General features: G+C 36.9%; 1 protein-coding gene across 1 annotated transcript in view; it reads right to left on the bottom strand.

Moving 5' to 3' along the window:
* The window catches only part of CNTLN (centlein, centrosomal protein), a 197,384-nt gene that overhangs the window by 155,293 nt on the left and 27,056 nt on the right, over nucleotides 1-15,035 (bottom strand). The window contains exon 3 of the mRNA XM_010568763.1: nucleotides 11,825-11,909. Within this exon, the coding sequence (XP_010567065.1) occupies nucleotides 11,825-11,909 (85 nt within the window). The remainder of the gene's footprint in view (nucleotides 1-11,824; nucleotides 11,910-15,035) is intronic.

Consider the following 15,035-nt stretch of genomic DNA (forward strand, 5'->3'; position numbering starts at 1 on the left):
AGATTATTTAGTTGCATCTTTAAAAAGGCAGGAATCCACATTACCATGGAAAGCATCAGTTATTTTGTTTGCCTCCCTCCCACTCCCTAGGTCCTCATAGAATTTGAGTAAGTGGCTCCTTTGAGCCTTCGTTCCAGCTCATTACTACATGTTCAACATTTATCAAGACAAAGTCTATGTTTGAAGAACACCCTTCGAAATTCTACCTATCTGAAAGAGCCTACTGGCTCTAACAGATTTAAAAATTCACAAATGCATGGTCTCACAAAATCTCAAAGTGAAGCTCCAGCTCTCTAAGGCCTCTAATTTTTGACTACACAAACTACAGCATGTTACTACTTGGTTTCATTATACACTGTGTGGAAACTGGTAAGCATATGTATATTTGTGAAGTGAAATCAAAGATCTTTGGGTCCTGTTTGGAATGGGATGTTTTCCAGCAATTTGAAGGATGAATGGACACATGAAGGTACGAAAGTGCAACTAGCTATTTCAAATGTTTGTTCCATATTGCTGAGATGAAATTTTAAACTCAAATAAGCTACTTGCTTTGCATACTTTGCAGGATAATCAGACAGATTATCCTGAATCAGACTTGCACACTAATTACTTATCCCTACAACTGACCCACTTAAGACTAAGTCAAAAGGGAAATATACCACATCAATCACTAAGCAGAAAACTCACCTGAGTATCTACAAAGTCACCTACTGCAGCAGTAGTGAAACATTAGGTAAGTCACACCTGCATGGAAAAAATCCTGTTATGTTTCAAAGCATTTTTCTTGGGTACCACTTTGTATACTCTTATCTTTTCCTCTAAATGAATTGAACTTTTACTCTCCTATCTGCTCGTTTCACATGCTTATAAAGAAGGGAAAAAATCCAGTATTACTCAGGAGCCGTGACTGGGTAGAAATAAGGGTCATAAAGAAGAATGTCTGAGATACAGACAATTAAGCAAATTATCATCTGCCTTTGCCTGTGCAGCTGTTTTTGCACTTTGCTTCCTCAACCTATGAATTACCTTGTATAATAGGAAGAAGAGAGTAAAGACTGGTTTCTTACAGCAGAGAACACAAGCAGTGTTCCTAAAAGACTACCCTACTCTGGTAGGCAAGTGAAACAGCAGAAACCATACCTGATCAACACATGAGGCAACCTCCCACATGAGATTATTTTGACAGACTTCATCACATAAAAAACACTCATCAGGAATTCGTCTATTCCCACAGCATCTACTGTTTTTATCTAGATACCATAAAAGACAGGCTAATGCTACACAAGAACAATCTCAACTTACATTTTGCATTGACTGCAGTCATACTTGTTTGAATACAACAGGACAAAAAGCAATGTTCAATAGGCTTTTGACAGCTTGGTGCTCCAGAACTATAAAAAAACCCCTCATATAACTAAGACAACTAGAGTACACTTCCAAAGTTTTTCCATAGACAAACTTCCAAATACAAGAAAGAAAACTGTATTCTAGAAGTGAATTTGCCTTTTGTTTAGCTGGGAAGAATCAAAGAGTATCCCTTGTATACCGCTGGAGCACAGAATGCTCAAGGCAACAGCACATACAAAGAAACACTGTAACCTGGTGGGGCAGGTCTTTTGGCGTTTAAGAGGACTGTCATGCCAGAATTCATTTTTTAACTTTCCCATGGCATCTCTTTAGCTACAACATAGTACAATTTTTTTTTCTTCCCTAATCACGTCGAATTGTTTACTTGCAAAAATTACTTCTTCTTTAGGAACTTTCATATCACATGCTAAGTCAAACTGAGAAACTGAGCTATGGAAACTACAGATCAAAACTGAAGGGCAAAAATACTCCTTTTTTGTCTTGGCTCTGAACACCTCAGAGTCTTTTCATGGCAGTAGGATTTCATAATTATCCATCAATATTTCATGTGAATAGATATACAAAAAGTTTTTTAACTAAACTTCATTTTTATCCACTGTCAATTTAGATAGTATACAACCGTTTGGAGACAGTGAAAGTGGCAACAAAAATATAAGTTTTTAATGCTAGGAGTCTGTTTCCAAAAAGAATACAAGTTAGGAAAAAACTACCAGGAGTTATGGAATGCTTGATGTTGCAGATATCATCATTGAACTTCCAGTCTTCAGTGAAAGATTTTTTTAATCTGCTACATAAAAAGCATGCAGAAAGGACTATGAAACAACAGCTGTACATGCTATTACTGCATTAAATGTTCTCCAAATTTTTACATTTTTGGAGTGGAGGGAGAAAGAAAGCCCAAAAAAATACTCATAATTCTGCAGTTTGAAATTTGATCAGACTGCATTACTGAGTCGGTATTGCATACCTGCCTCTATACAAGTTCAGAAAATGTGGGTTTCATTTCACATCAAGAAGGTAACTCAAATACCTACTGATAGTTTATCAAAATATCCCTAAAAATCATTCTAGCAGAAATGCAAAGCTGACACATATATCCTTCATTGCAGCTGCTAATGATACAGAAATGCAACAACACACCTTGTTTCTGTCATTGGCTGCACTTCACAAAAAACCTCAAGTCTCTGCACCACAATATTAAAGATGTCCATCTATGATTGCAACGAAGGGACATGCATTCAATTTCCACTACCAAAAGGATCAAGGTAACAAATAAACATTATATTCTGTGCTTTCTTAATTACATTCTTTATCAGAAGCTTTCACTGTACACTAGTACACTTCTAGTATATAAAAAATAAAAATGAACACAACATAACTGGAACTGATGAAAAATTGTATTTTCCCCCAAGCAGTGACTTTCAATGAAGTCCTGACATCTTAAGCAGAAACAAAATTAATTTATTAATGAAATTATTTTATTACAAATTAAATGTGAAAATATAATTCACTCTTTTAAATTTCTTTTCCTCAAAATTCCTACTTCAACATTTACATATTTATTCTCTCCCTTTCATCATATCTTTCCCAACCAAATAGCTGAGGTTGACTTACCACACTACTTTCTCCCTTGCTTTCCAAATTCTCATTTTTCTAGCAAGAATTGAACATTAAGTAGACACCACTAAAAATGTGCCAGTAACATTTCATAGCTTTCCTTGATTTAGCCTTCTCAAATTTCTCTTTAGATTTTTTCAGCTTTATTAATACTGTTGGTTCTAAATTTGAACACTCATACACATTTAAAAAATAACATACCTAGTCATAGTCTCATACAGTCCTACCAAATAAAAACAAAAAAACCCAACCCAAAACGAACAAAAGAAATCTGCTCTCTGTCATCTCATGACTATTCATTAGACTCTTTAATTATTTTCAGATGTAGGATGAACAGAAGTTCTATGTAAATAATTCATGAAAAGGTAACCATATGTTATAGAAGTCATCTGCTGCATTTTGCAGTCCGTGTGGTGTCCTTTCATAGTAAAAATGACACTAGCTAGTTACAATATAAAAACACAAGGTATTTTTAAATCCATACTGCTCCAAATGCAAAATGCCAACAGTGCTACCTGATTCTAGAATATCCTTCCAAAGGATGCCTGTATTCACAGTGAACTATTCAGCCTAGAACTTGACTCCTAACACAGACAGAAAAAACCACAGAAAAATAGCAACTGACATATAATGGATTGAAATGTAACTCATGCAATAGTATTATGAGTATATATCCCATTATTAATTCCTATTTTTCACACCTGCCCTTATACTATAACACTCTTAAATAAATAAATAAAAAACCTGCAAAAAGAGGGGAATTGACGTGGGGTAGCTCACTTGATTTTCATACCATCAGAACTTTGTTTCTTCTTCTTTACTCCATCCCATGCTTTCTAGGACTCCCTGAGATTAAACAATGTAAAGAATTGTTTCTGAGAAAAAGAAGTATGAAGCTGCAAGCAGGCATCTGCAAAACCATTCCCAAAAATGAATGAGAATTTTTGAATGCTTATTTCTGTCAATAGTAGACATGAAATAAACCATGGTAACTTAAAGATGTATACAAGGAAAAAGACTCTCAAAAAACTGTCCATTCAAATGTGCTTACCTACCATTTTTGTGCTGGAGAAAAAGGGCAGGTCTTTTTTGCAGGAGGAAGAAAAGAAAATGAAGAGTCTTTAAAGCTCTTTAAGAGGATCAAGTAAAATGGTTCTACAGAGAAGCAGACCAGAAATATGAGCAGCTGACTTCATCCTGCAGGTAGGGAATACGTACTTACTCCTCTACCACTAGTCGGTCTTGCTCCTGAATTCTCATCTGACCCATAGATTAAGGAAGGGTCAAACAGTATAATGTATTATAAATACCATGCTCCCTATTGCCCTCTTTGGACTTGTCTGATGTGATTAATTTGGTGTCTTCAGCAAAGTTTGCTATCTTAATTGAACCACCTGACAGAATTTCTTAGTATTTGAACATGTGGTAGAAATAAACTGTGACTTTATGTATCTTGCAACTCTAGCACATCACTTTCACTAGCAGCAAAGGAACCATCTCCAGCCAGCAATCTGCTAAGTAGGTCACAGCACTGACAAAACTGCTTTATGATGTGCACCTTCTCATTCCACTCAAGCTGCTCCTTACAACTACAGTGCAGCGTGTTCCTTCTCTCTTCCATGAAAAACCAAGCTCTACTATTCTTTTCACTTCTTACGATATCCTACAATCCTTTGTATCCCTTCTGCTGGTTCCTTCTGCTGCACAGGCGTAGTGCAAGCAAGGGTTGCCAGCAGCTGCATTTTTGCATTGAGAAGGGAGCCAAATACTGTTTCTAGCATATGCGCAATAGGTTTGCCACCTCTGAAACAAGGAATACTAAAGCTCCTTGCGCTGCAAGGGGGCAATACTTAAGAGTTTTTCACAAAAACACACCTCTAATTTGGAAATGAGACAGCATGGCCAAAAAAGAAAAGCTGTAGCTTCATAATAAATCCAGCACCCCTCCCAGTATAGAATGTATTGCAGTAATGCATCTGCTAGATTTAGAGATTAAGTATCCACTTTCCTCTAATGAGGATATGACAGCTCTGAGGGTAACTACAGGCAACACTGACAATCTTGCCACAGCTCTAACATCACCTTAACCATCAGCTGCTCTAAATAAAGCCCCTTTCCTCTTTTGTCTAGTGATTCTCTGCACCAGGACAGACTGGATTTTCTACAGGACCTATAAAACACGGCGCTTGTAAAGCAGCACTGTCCAATACATTGATACTTTCTCTACTATGGAAAGCAGCAGCCCAGCCCTCTAGGTCAGACAGCAGAATATCCAAAGTACCATCTTACCCCCTATTCTCTCTACTAATTCCAAATCAAAATCAACAATCTGCTAAAATGAGCTTTTTTTCTTCTCTTCATTGAGGACCACGATCTTGATGGAACTAGGCTGGATACTTTCCTCCTCAGCAAGGCCTATACAAGGTCCTCAGAGTGAGTTAGCCTCCATTTCTGGTAGTGCGCATGACTATGTGAGATCTGCAGGAAACAATACCTACTAGCATTTACTCCTGACAATGCAATATTTCACTATACTCACATACATCAATGCTACCAGATCAGGTGTAGTAAATAAACGATAGCTGTTGCTATGATCAACTTTACAGCTGATCCTTCCTAAGTGTGGTCAGGAGATTCATAAGGGCAGAACCTAATCTCAAAGGGCACTGCATGCTTCTTTCTGCTACCTGGTCCTTAAGCAACAACAATTTTCTTGAACTTGAGGAAATCTGCCTGTATTCAGGTAAGAAGCCATAATATATGAAAGGACTCCTGATCAACAACAACCTTAAAGGGGGAATAAAATCCAGCTTCACCCTTTTAAAACTATACTGACTTAACAACAACAACAAAAAATTGTCACTACAGCAACCAGATAATATACTGAACAGAGTTAAGAAGTTAATCTCTTCTACAGCAAAACCAGTTTCAAACTGCTTTAGAAATCATTTTTATCTCAAGAAAAAAAGGCTATCCTATTGTAACTCTAATTGGCTACATGATAACTATTCTGACCTGGATTGAACAAGAAATTTCCCAAACCAGACCCCAGCTCCCCTCAGGATGAATGAGATCATATAGATGACCTCCCTGTTCTTTCCAGGCTTGAATATTGATCTCTGCTAACATAAGAATTGAGCATTTCAAACTAGTGGAATGGGCAGAGGACAAGAAACATCACGTTTCTTTACTTACTGTACTTTTTCCTGTCTAACCCAAGTGCAGTTATCATTTCAGGCTATCTTTGTAGAAACACCACTGAGAACACAAAGGCTGAGTAATAAAGATCCAGAAGCTCTCTAGCCAACTTCAGGCGTGGCTACACAGGCAAATTAATGAAAAGGTGAAGCTCGGACTTACAGCACACCTGTACGAACACCCAATATAGCTGCTTTTTTGCTGATGAAGTAGGAAAACTCCTTCCTCAAAATGGAGTAAGCTACCTCACAGAAACACATCTTCAACTTGTAGAGAAAGCATTCCTACCGGGAATTCACACAAAAGTACTAATGAGCTGTAAAGGTACACTGTAATTTACAGCTTATTAATTTCTTCAGACAAACAAGCCCACAGATATTAGTCATAGTCATCATACCACCCACCTCAGGTAGCCTTCTATCAATAAACCAGAATCAGCAACTTTCAACTATTTGAATAATAAATATATTTTCCTCCCCATCTTTCTCACTCAGGCCAGCTCCTAAACAAGACTTCTTTCCCTCAATTTTATGGAGCAAACTAACTAAAAGGTGGCAAGCAGAAAGGCACAAAGACATATGATAATTCACTGATGTAGTTCAAAGGGGCTACATAAAACAGACAGGTTTCACCACTGAAGGCTAATCCCTTTTCCAAGGTACAACTTGAGTGAAATGATCTTTTTAAGGAAAAAAAGTGTCAGTGTCCTCAGATATTCTTCACTTGCAGTATCTATAAATTTCATTCACTGGAGAAACTTTTTTTGCAATGAGTTTATAAACTTCGCATAATCTCATCACTACTGACACATTTACCCAAACTCACTATTACCGAAATTATCCTCATGTCCCTCATTACACAAGAATAATCAAGGTTATATGCTACTGGAAATAAAGTGTTTAGATAGCAATAATGTGTGTATACATTTGTCTTAATTTAATAACAGCATTTTATTACAAAGAAAAATACAATCAGGTGAAGGTACAAAAGTTAAGAAAAATTTATTAGTGTTAATTAATGCTTGAAGGTAGAATTATGCTTCTTTCAATTGGACCCATTAAAGGGGCTTTAATATAGATTTGCACAGCAAGCTCAAGATTTTAAAATGCAGATAATGAGGCAAGCTAGTACTATTTTAACCCCTCTGGAGTATGGGGTTGATAAGGTTTTGAAACGTTACAAGGTCTAGGACAAAAAGATTAGCTTTAGTTCCTCCAGATCAAAAATGAAACCTAATTAATTAACAAAGTTATAGAAGACAGAAAATGTTTACTGCTATTTTTACACATCTTTAATTTCATCTAAGGAAAACGGGATATTTTAATTCATCTATTGCATGGATGGCAGAAGACTCAGTTCCCTGTTCCCACATTATCCTCTAAACTAATTGTTTAAATTCAAAAATTTTAATGCATTCTTCCAAAAACCTCACCTTGTTTTAAAAGAAAAAAAAAAAGCACCAGTGACATATTTGAGACATACACAAATATTATAAATTAAATACACCAGGTAAGAAATGTTTCCAAAGAAAAGGGAGAATGAAAAAAGATATCTGCAGCAGTCAGCCTTCAGAAGAATAATAATTAAAATTCTTGGATAGTGAGTTACCCACTTAAAGGCAACAGTTAGAAATCGTTTTCCTTGAAACGCACAGATATATGGCAAGGGTACGTAACTACTGAGAAAAGAGTTTTGAGCCACTGTGTAAAACAAAAATTACAGTAATAAGATCAGTATAGCAATCTAGCTGCCAACCTTTAAGAAGTAAGATTTTTACCACACAGCATTTAGAATAAATATGTATATGCCAGACGAGGCACAGCTGTGACTACCAAGACCAAAAGTTACCAATTACAAAGACAAGATTATAAAAAAGAAGGAACAAAGGGAAAAATACAATGGAAAACTCCAATACAATATATTTTGTACTGAATGTATGTGCACTAATAGATGAAAAATAACTTAAGCACTTCAATAAAAACTCTATTTATTTGAACGGTACATTTTGAAATGCTCCACATTATTTCATATTTAAAATGTTTAATAATATGCATGTACTGTATTCCAAAGATATTAAGACAGCAGAAGTTTTGCAAAACTGTGATTTACATGATTTTTACCCCTAAAGCCACAAGTCCCACTCTCATGAATATTTGAGCACCTTTTTTTCCCATTTAGGTTATAAAAAAGTGATTAAATACCATCTTCGCAGTCATAAGTTTCTAAATTAATTATTTTACTTGATCGTCAGTAATATCCATTAAAATGGAAACCCTTCGAACAGTTGAAATATCTCATTGCAAATAAGGCTAATTTAGCTCTCAGTATTAAATAACTACATGCATCTCACCTAGGGTCTGGAGAATATGCTTTCTTATTTACAGTAATTTTAAAAGGGCTCTTAGGCATGTCAGCACAAAGTCTAAGCAGAATACAAGAGAGGAAAGATTATCTCATGTTCTCCTTCTAGGGTTTTGTTGTTGTTTCTGGCAGCAATATCAGCTTACATACATGTTGAATTATGAGATACATCATTTATTTGCCTTTTTTCCCCTTACTCAGCATGGATTCATACAATCAGCTGTTTGGTGGCGACTCAGAAATTCCTAGTAAATAAATACCCTATGACAAATTATATTGTTGCAACTGGTATATCTGTATGATGCGTAAAGGGGAAGGGAAAAACAGCAGAAGAATGACTGGATAATCTCACCTTCCTAGACATAACAGATTGGTAGAATGCAATACACAGCCTTGAAGACTTGCTGTCTACAGTTTACAGAAAAGAACATTCATTGTCATTACTGTCAAAACTCACAGTTCCATAAGCAGCCTACTTGCATGTTAATTACACAAACAGTATTTTTTTCCTTAGATGAACAAAGAAAGAACAAAGAATTAAAAAAAAAAAAACAAAATAAATGAGAATGCTCCTTAGTACATTTTTCTCTATGCCAGCTCCAGACTTTGATTACCAAACCACCAAAACCACTCCAAAAACTCAGAAACTGATCCCCCTGTTGTTTCAATCCTGTGGCATCCCAGCCAATGGATGAGGCAAGAAGGTCAGAATGACACCACCTTTGTACACAGCTTTTATATACAGCACTGGCCATTGGCACCATCTGGTGCCCTTCACAAGCCCTCCCAAGTTAATGATACTCTAAGGGAAGCTATTTGAAAGGGCTGTATTACAACATGCATTAAACTTGTGACGATCATCAGAAAAGCAGCTTCCATCCTCCTCATCTGTTAACTCCTCCCATCATTTTCCAAAGCTTCCTTTTATTTTACAAAGCCTCCTTTTCCCGGCTGCCACTTTTTCTTGGTTCTAGTTACATTTTCAGCTTCTCTCTACTTCCCAATGGTAACTGCATCACACTATCAGTTTCAGATTTCGATCAATTTCAATTTCAGCTTCTGAAACTGATCTGAAACCACAGACAGCAATCCCATGAAGATGTACACCACAGGTTCAGAAGCTGCCACAGCAGGCAGCCCTTCTTAAAAGCACATCACCACACACAAATCCTTATAAACTTCTTACACAGGTATTCTCTCTTTCACTTAAGGATAGGGTAGAAATGCAGGAATAATCATGCATGGCTGGTTTATAAAAACGTAGGTGTATCAGGTTTATTTTGAACAAGCCAGAAGTAGGTAAACTCTGGAAACCTACCTCAGTTTACACCACTGGCTACAAAACTTACCTCAACTAAGCAAGACCCTAGTAAGGGCCATCAGAAATGTAAGAAAATTCACTAATTATCTGCATTATTAGGCAGAGCAAATCCTTAGCAAGTTTGCTGATGACAACTGGGAAGAGTGGCTGATATGCCAGGGGGTTGTGCTGCTATTCAGCAGCTGGACACGCTGGAGAAATGACCTGAAAGGAACCTCATGAAATTCAACAAGTGGAAATGAGAAGTCCTGCACCCTGGGAGGAACAACCCCATGCAACCTTGTATGCTGGGGTCCGTGCATCAATATAGTACCACTGTGACAAAGATGGCAAATAGCATCCTGGGCTGCATTAGGCAAAGTATTGCCAGCAGGTCAAGGGAGGTGATCCTTGCCCTCTCCTTAGCACTGGTGAGGCCACACCTGGAGTCCTGTGTCCAGTTCTGGGCTCCATAGTACAAAAGAGAGATGGAGCTACTGGAATGAGACCAGCAAGGGGCCAGGAAGACGATTTAGATGCTGAAGCAACTCTCCTATAAGGAAAGGCTGAGAGAGCTGGGACTCTTCAGGCAGGAGAAGAAAAAGCTCAGGGGGAATCTCATCAATGTGTAAATACATTAAGGGAGGGTGCAGAGAGGACGGAGCCAGGCTCTCCGCAGTGGTTCCCAGTGACAGGACAAGAGGCAGTGGGCACAAAGTCAAACACAGGAGGTTCCCTCTGAACATCAGGAAACTCTTCTTCACTGTGAGGGTGACTGAGCACTGGCACAGGCTGCCCAGAGAGGCTGTGGAGTCTCCATCCTTGGAGATATTCAGAAGCCACCTGGACATGGTCCTGGGCAACTGGCTCTAGGTGACCCTGCTTGAGCAGGGGTGGTGAACCAGACAACCTCCAAACTCAACCATTCTGTGATTCTATGAAAAACTACATATCAATCAGCCTTTTATCCCCAAGAATTGCAAGATTCAGACATCTGAAAGCACACCCAATTTGTGGTTTTGGTATCAGTTTTATTATCTGTGAAGTAATTGTAATTCTTTTTCTCTCTCTCCATATCACACTTGGTCTGATTATGACTTTTTTCTTATTAACATTCTTAATAATATGGAAAAGCACATTCTGTTCTCTTCATAGTCTTGAGAAGGTAGTCATTTGAGATTCACGGAGAAAAGGAAGGTGCAACGTTTATTGTTTTCTTGTGTTTATTTAGTATTTGTTAGTGTTGTATTTCATAAGTATCATATTTCAAATACTATGAAGTAATCAAAGACTTTTCAAATAATTATTTTGATTTTTAGAAAAATGTGCTCATATTTCCTCAATTTCACCCACGGCTTGGCTCAATACATGGTCTTCATTTAAAATTTTTTTTACTGATACACAGCACTCAGTTTTGAATGAACAGTTCAACAGAGAATACACATGATGTAAAACTTATGTATGACATTTTGGATTTGTCAGTATTGTTTTACAGTTTATGCTAACAGTTAACTTAATAAATATTTTTATAGTTTAGTAACAGTAAAATACATAGCTGTATTGCTTTTAGGATACTACATGTTTAGTCCTCATTACTCTAGAAATATCTTATTTTTATATTTGTCAGGATGGCAAATCCTTCCAAACCACAGGCACTTTACAAACCTAAACATAGCCAGAACTCTTCTAGATTAAAATCCAAGTTTAGATTAGTCAATTAGGCAAAATAAGGCAAAGAGTCGATAAAACTTTTCAGAAGAAGTTTCATCTAAAATCATATGGGACTTTTTAGGTGAAACATCAACTGTTTGAACAGCTTAGAAGAGTTTAATTATTACTTTATCAGAAGGTTATAATCTCTGAATCACCTGCAAATTTCACCTTAAGACAACAGCAAACTATTTTCACATCTTAGGTAAAATAAATTTGGTATCAATGACAGAAGTTTTCCTAACTGGTCTATTTAAACATAATACAAACCTGCTCTAGGGTTTCTATTTTGCTGTCTTTGGCTTGCAAAATCTCTAAAACCCTTCTGTCCTTGACTTCAGCTTTCTGCTTTTCTCTGGAAACAAACAAAAAAATAGACACTTTATTAGTCATAATTTGCAGTTAATCATTTAAATTTTTCATGTCCCGATAATGAATGTCATTTTAAAGCACAGAAAATTAAATTATCTGAAGCTGACAGGCCTTGCAGAATTAATCAGGGAGCATATGGCAAGTGACAGCAAACTACATCTGTAAACAGCTAACACAACTTTGCTCAAAAAGAAACAGAAGCAAAAGGTCTTAAAATACTTTTTTAAGCAGCTGAAATAATCTGTCTCAATCTTTCCCAAACGCATGAAGTGTACTTGTCCATAGATGGAACAAAACGCTTTTTTCCCTTCTTGGCAATGTAGAGCCACCAAGCTGCTTGGGTTTGTGAAGTCCTTCTCTCAGCTACATGGCATTTCTATGTCTGAAAACACTTTTGAACATCATGGATAACTATTTTACTATCTTTCACATGGACAGAACCTGTAACTTCTACCAGGGAAAAAAAGACAGCTCAAAAGCTTGGGTAAGGGAGACAAGCAGACCCTCTCTATGTGGTTAATAAGCGCAGGGCTGGCTATAATCAGCTCTGCAATACTTTGTAGAAAAACAGCTGATGAGTCATTAACACTTTGTTTAACAAACCACCTCACCTCACTGCTATCCTACTCCTTGACTCAAGTTTTAAATGTTGATGCCCTTACTGGCTTCTGGTTTAGGCAGAAAGAAAACAAATGTTGCAATAGTAAGGATACACAGAGATTCCACAGCACAAGACAGAGTTCCTACCATAGATCTGCGACAAAAGGTCTGAGAAACATTTATTCCCTAAAAATGGCCAAATACTTCAGGCATCCCCAGCACCACAGGTGACAGAGAAGCAGAAACTCATTCAGATTATCCCTGCTCTCGCAATACAGTTAAACTTCCACCATGGGTGGATATAAGCCACCCCTAGAAGCCAGAGAATCCTACTTGTGCAACTTTTGCTCTACCAAAATAGGAATGTTTCAGAGGTGGAAGGGAATGGAAGAGTGGTACTCATGAGTCTGTAAATCTGATCAAAAGTGGATGAGAATATCCAGCTATGTACAAAAGGCTTCATCTGGTGAAGCATTTTGTAAGACAGACTAGTAAGGATAGTAGATATATAGACAAGTATTTTTCTCTGCTATTACATATTACTGCATCTTCCACTGTTATTGGTGATTTTAAAGGCTAAATTACACTGTCCCCACAGGCCATCCAATAACATGTTTTTTAAATCAAGTTCTATGACTGCTAAAATATCTAGTCTGATCTTGAATAAGTAAAGAATTAAATAAAAGTGGTATGGAATTTAAAGCAATGCTTTTGGAACCCAAGATCTCAAGGCATCATAACTGTAAGTAGCGCTCTCCTACTACAGATACAGCAGCACTGGAAGAAAACTAAGAAAAGCCTAGCTGAAAAGATATGCATTTAAATTACATTTAGCTAGGAGAAACAAAAATATATGGGATCTTAAGCAGTTGTATGGCATTAAAAAAAATCTACTTCCACAAAGAAAATAATTCAGGAGCTGTAAAGATCAGAGAAAAGTGAAACCATGAATATTCAACAAGTATTCCAAAAGACATTTCATGTCTGAAAGGTATTTAACATTTTAACTGAGACAGAAACTTAACAGAAAAATGCACATCAGATCCTGAACTCAAAGCATCTGATCACCTGCAATCAGAAGCATCAAGGAATTGTCATGACAGGTTGCTAGGAAGACATGAACAGTGAAATACATAGTACAGCCAGTTTTTCACAGCTTCTCTTTAAACATCTACTAAAACTGAACTAAGTAGACTGTAACTACAGACATCCATGCAAATATGAAGTTATCTGGTGTATTCCAAAGGTTACGCTGTGATGTCCTTTAAAAACACCTAAGGGCAAAACAGGAGGCACAAGAGAGAAAAAAAACATACATGACAGTTAATGAAACTGACCCACCCTGCTTATAATGTGCAACTAGCTTAGAAAAACCACATTCTCAGTCACGTTTTAAAAAAATGCTAAAAGACTTCCTGATAAGCTTATAAAATTTTGTAATAAAAGACATTAGACAACTTTAAAAATTAGGTGTTAGTAAGGAAAAATATTTGTAAATAGATTATTTGTACAATACTTATCACAGAAGTTTGTGCGTATTCCTTAAACAGGCATACTGTTTGTGATAGGTAGTGTATGTTATTGCACAACTTAAATGAACAAAAAACTGCTCCAGTATAAAAATACCAATGTTTCTTCATACTTAATTACTTTGCTGAAGGGTCCTTAATGGCCATCAACAATTACCCTTTTTCCAAGATAATAGCTAGAGTACAGAAACCCCAAATATTTTGGGAAGAAGGTATCTCTCTCCCATAAGCACATTACACCATAATCTATCTGAGGAAGTGATGGACCTATATTAATCTATGTCTAAACTGTAAGTATTATAGCAGTCCAAGTTTCCTCAGGTCTTAATTACAGCTAGACAACCTATGAATTTAAGATTAGACACATATATAACCGCTTGATCCAAAATTTTAAGAGCTTCAGAAGACAAAAAGCAAAGCAGGTCTTGACTACAAAGGACTTAGAATAGTAATGTGCAGACACAGAAAGAAACATACAATAAAATACATACACACATAAGCCCCCTGAACCACTGATTAGCATTGCCTCTGGCCCTCAAAAGTATCCTGACCTTAACCGCTGGCTGACATGTCCTATGCATTCTTTGTTTCCACAGCGATGTATTTCCCTCTCCATTTTAATTCAAGTGTTTTTATTTTATATTTCTACTTAAGTTAAACCATTGATCTAACCACTCATCCTATATCTACCATTCACAATATGCCATTGTCTTCCCAACTCCTCTAACCACTATCTCCTCTCACAAAGTCAGCCTTTTTAAAAAAGGGGCCCAACTGAACACAAATACTGGATAATTAAGCAGCCTATTAACTCAGCTATGCAATCATCACTTGAAAATGTATTAAACTTGTTTTCTAATGGATTAATTGACTGGAAAACCTGATGGGTCAGGTAGATTTCCCAAAGCAAGGCTCAAAAGAGTTCTACAGTTCGGGGGGGGGGGGGGGGGGGGGGGGGGGGGGTTTTTTTTTTTTTTTTT

Source organism: Haliaeetus leucocephalus, unplaced genomic scaffold, assembly GCF_000737465.1.
Source record: "Haliaeetus leucocephalus isolate CR32 unplaced genomic scaffold, Haliaeetus_leucocephalus-4.0 Scaffold254, whole genome shotgun sequence".
Taxonomy (NCBI): Eukaryota; Metazoa; Chordata; class Aves; order Accipitriformes; family Accipitridae; genus Haliaeetus; species Haliaeetus leucocephalus.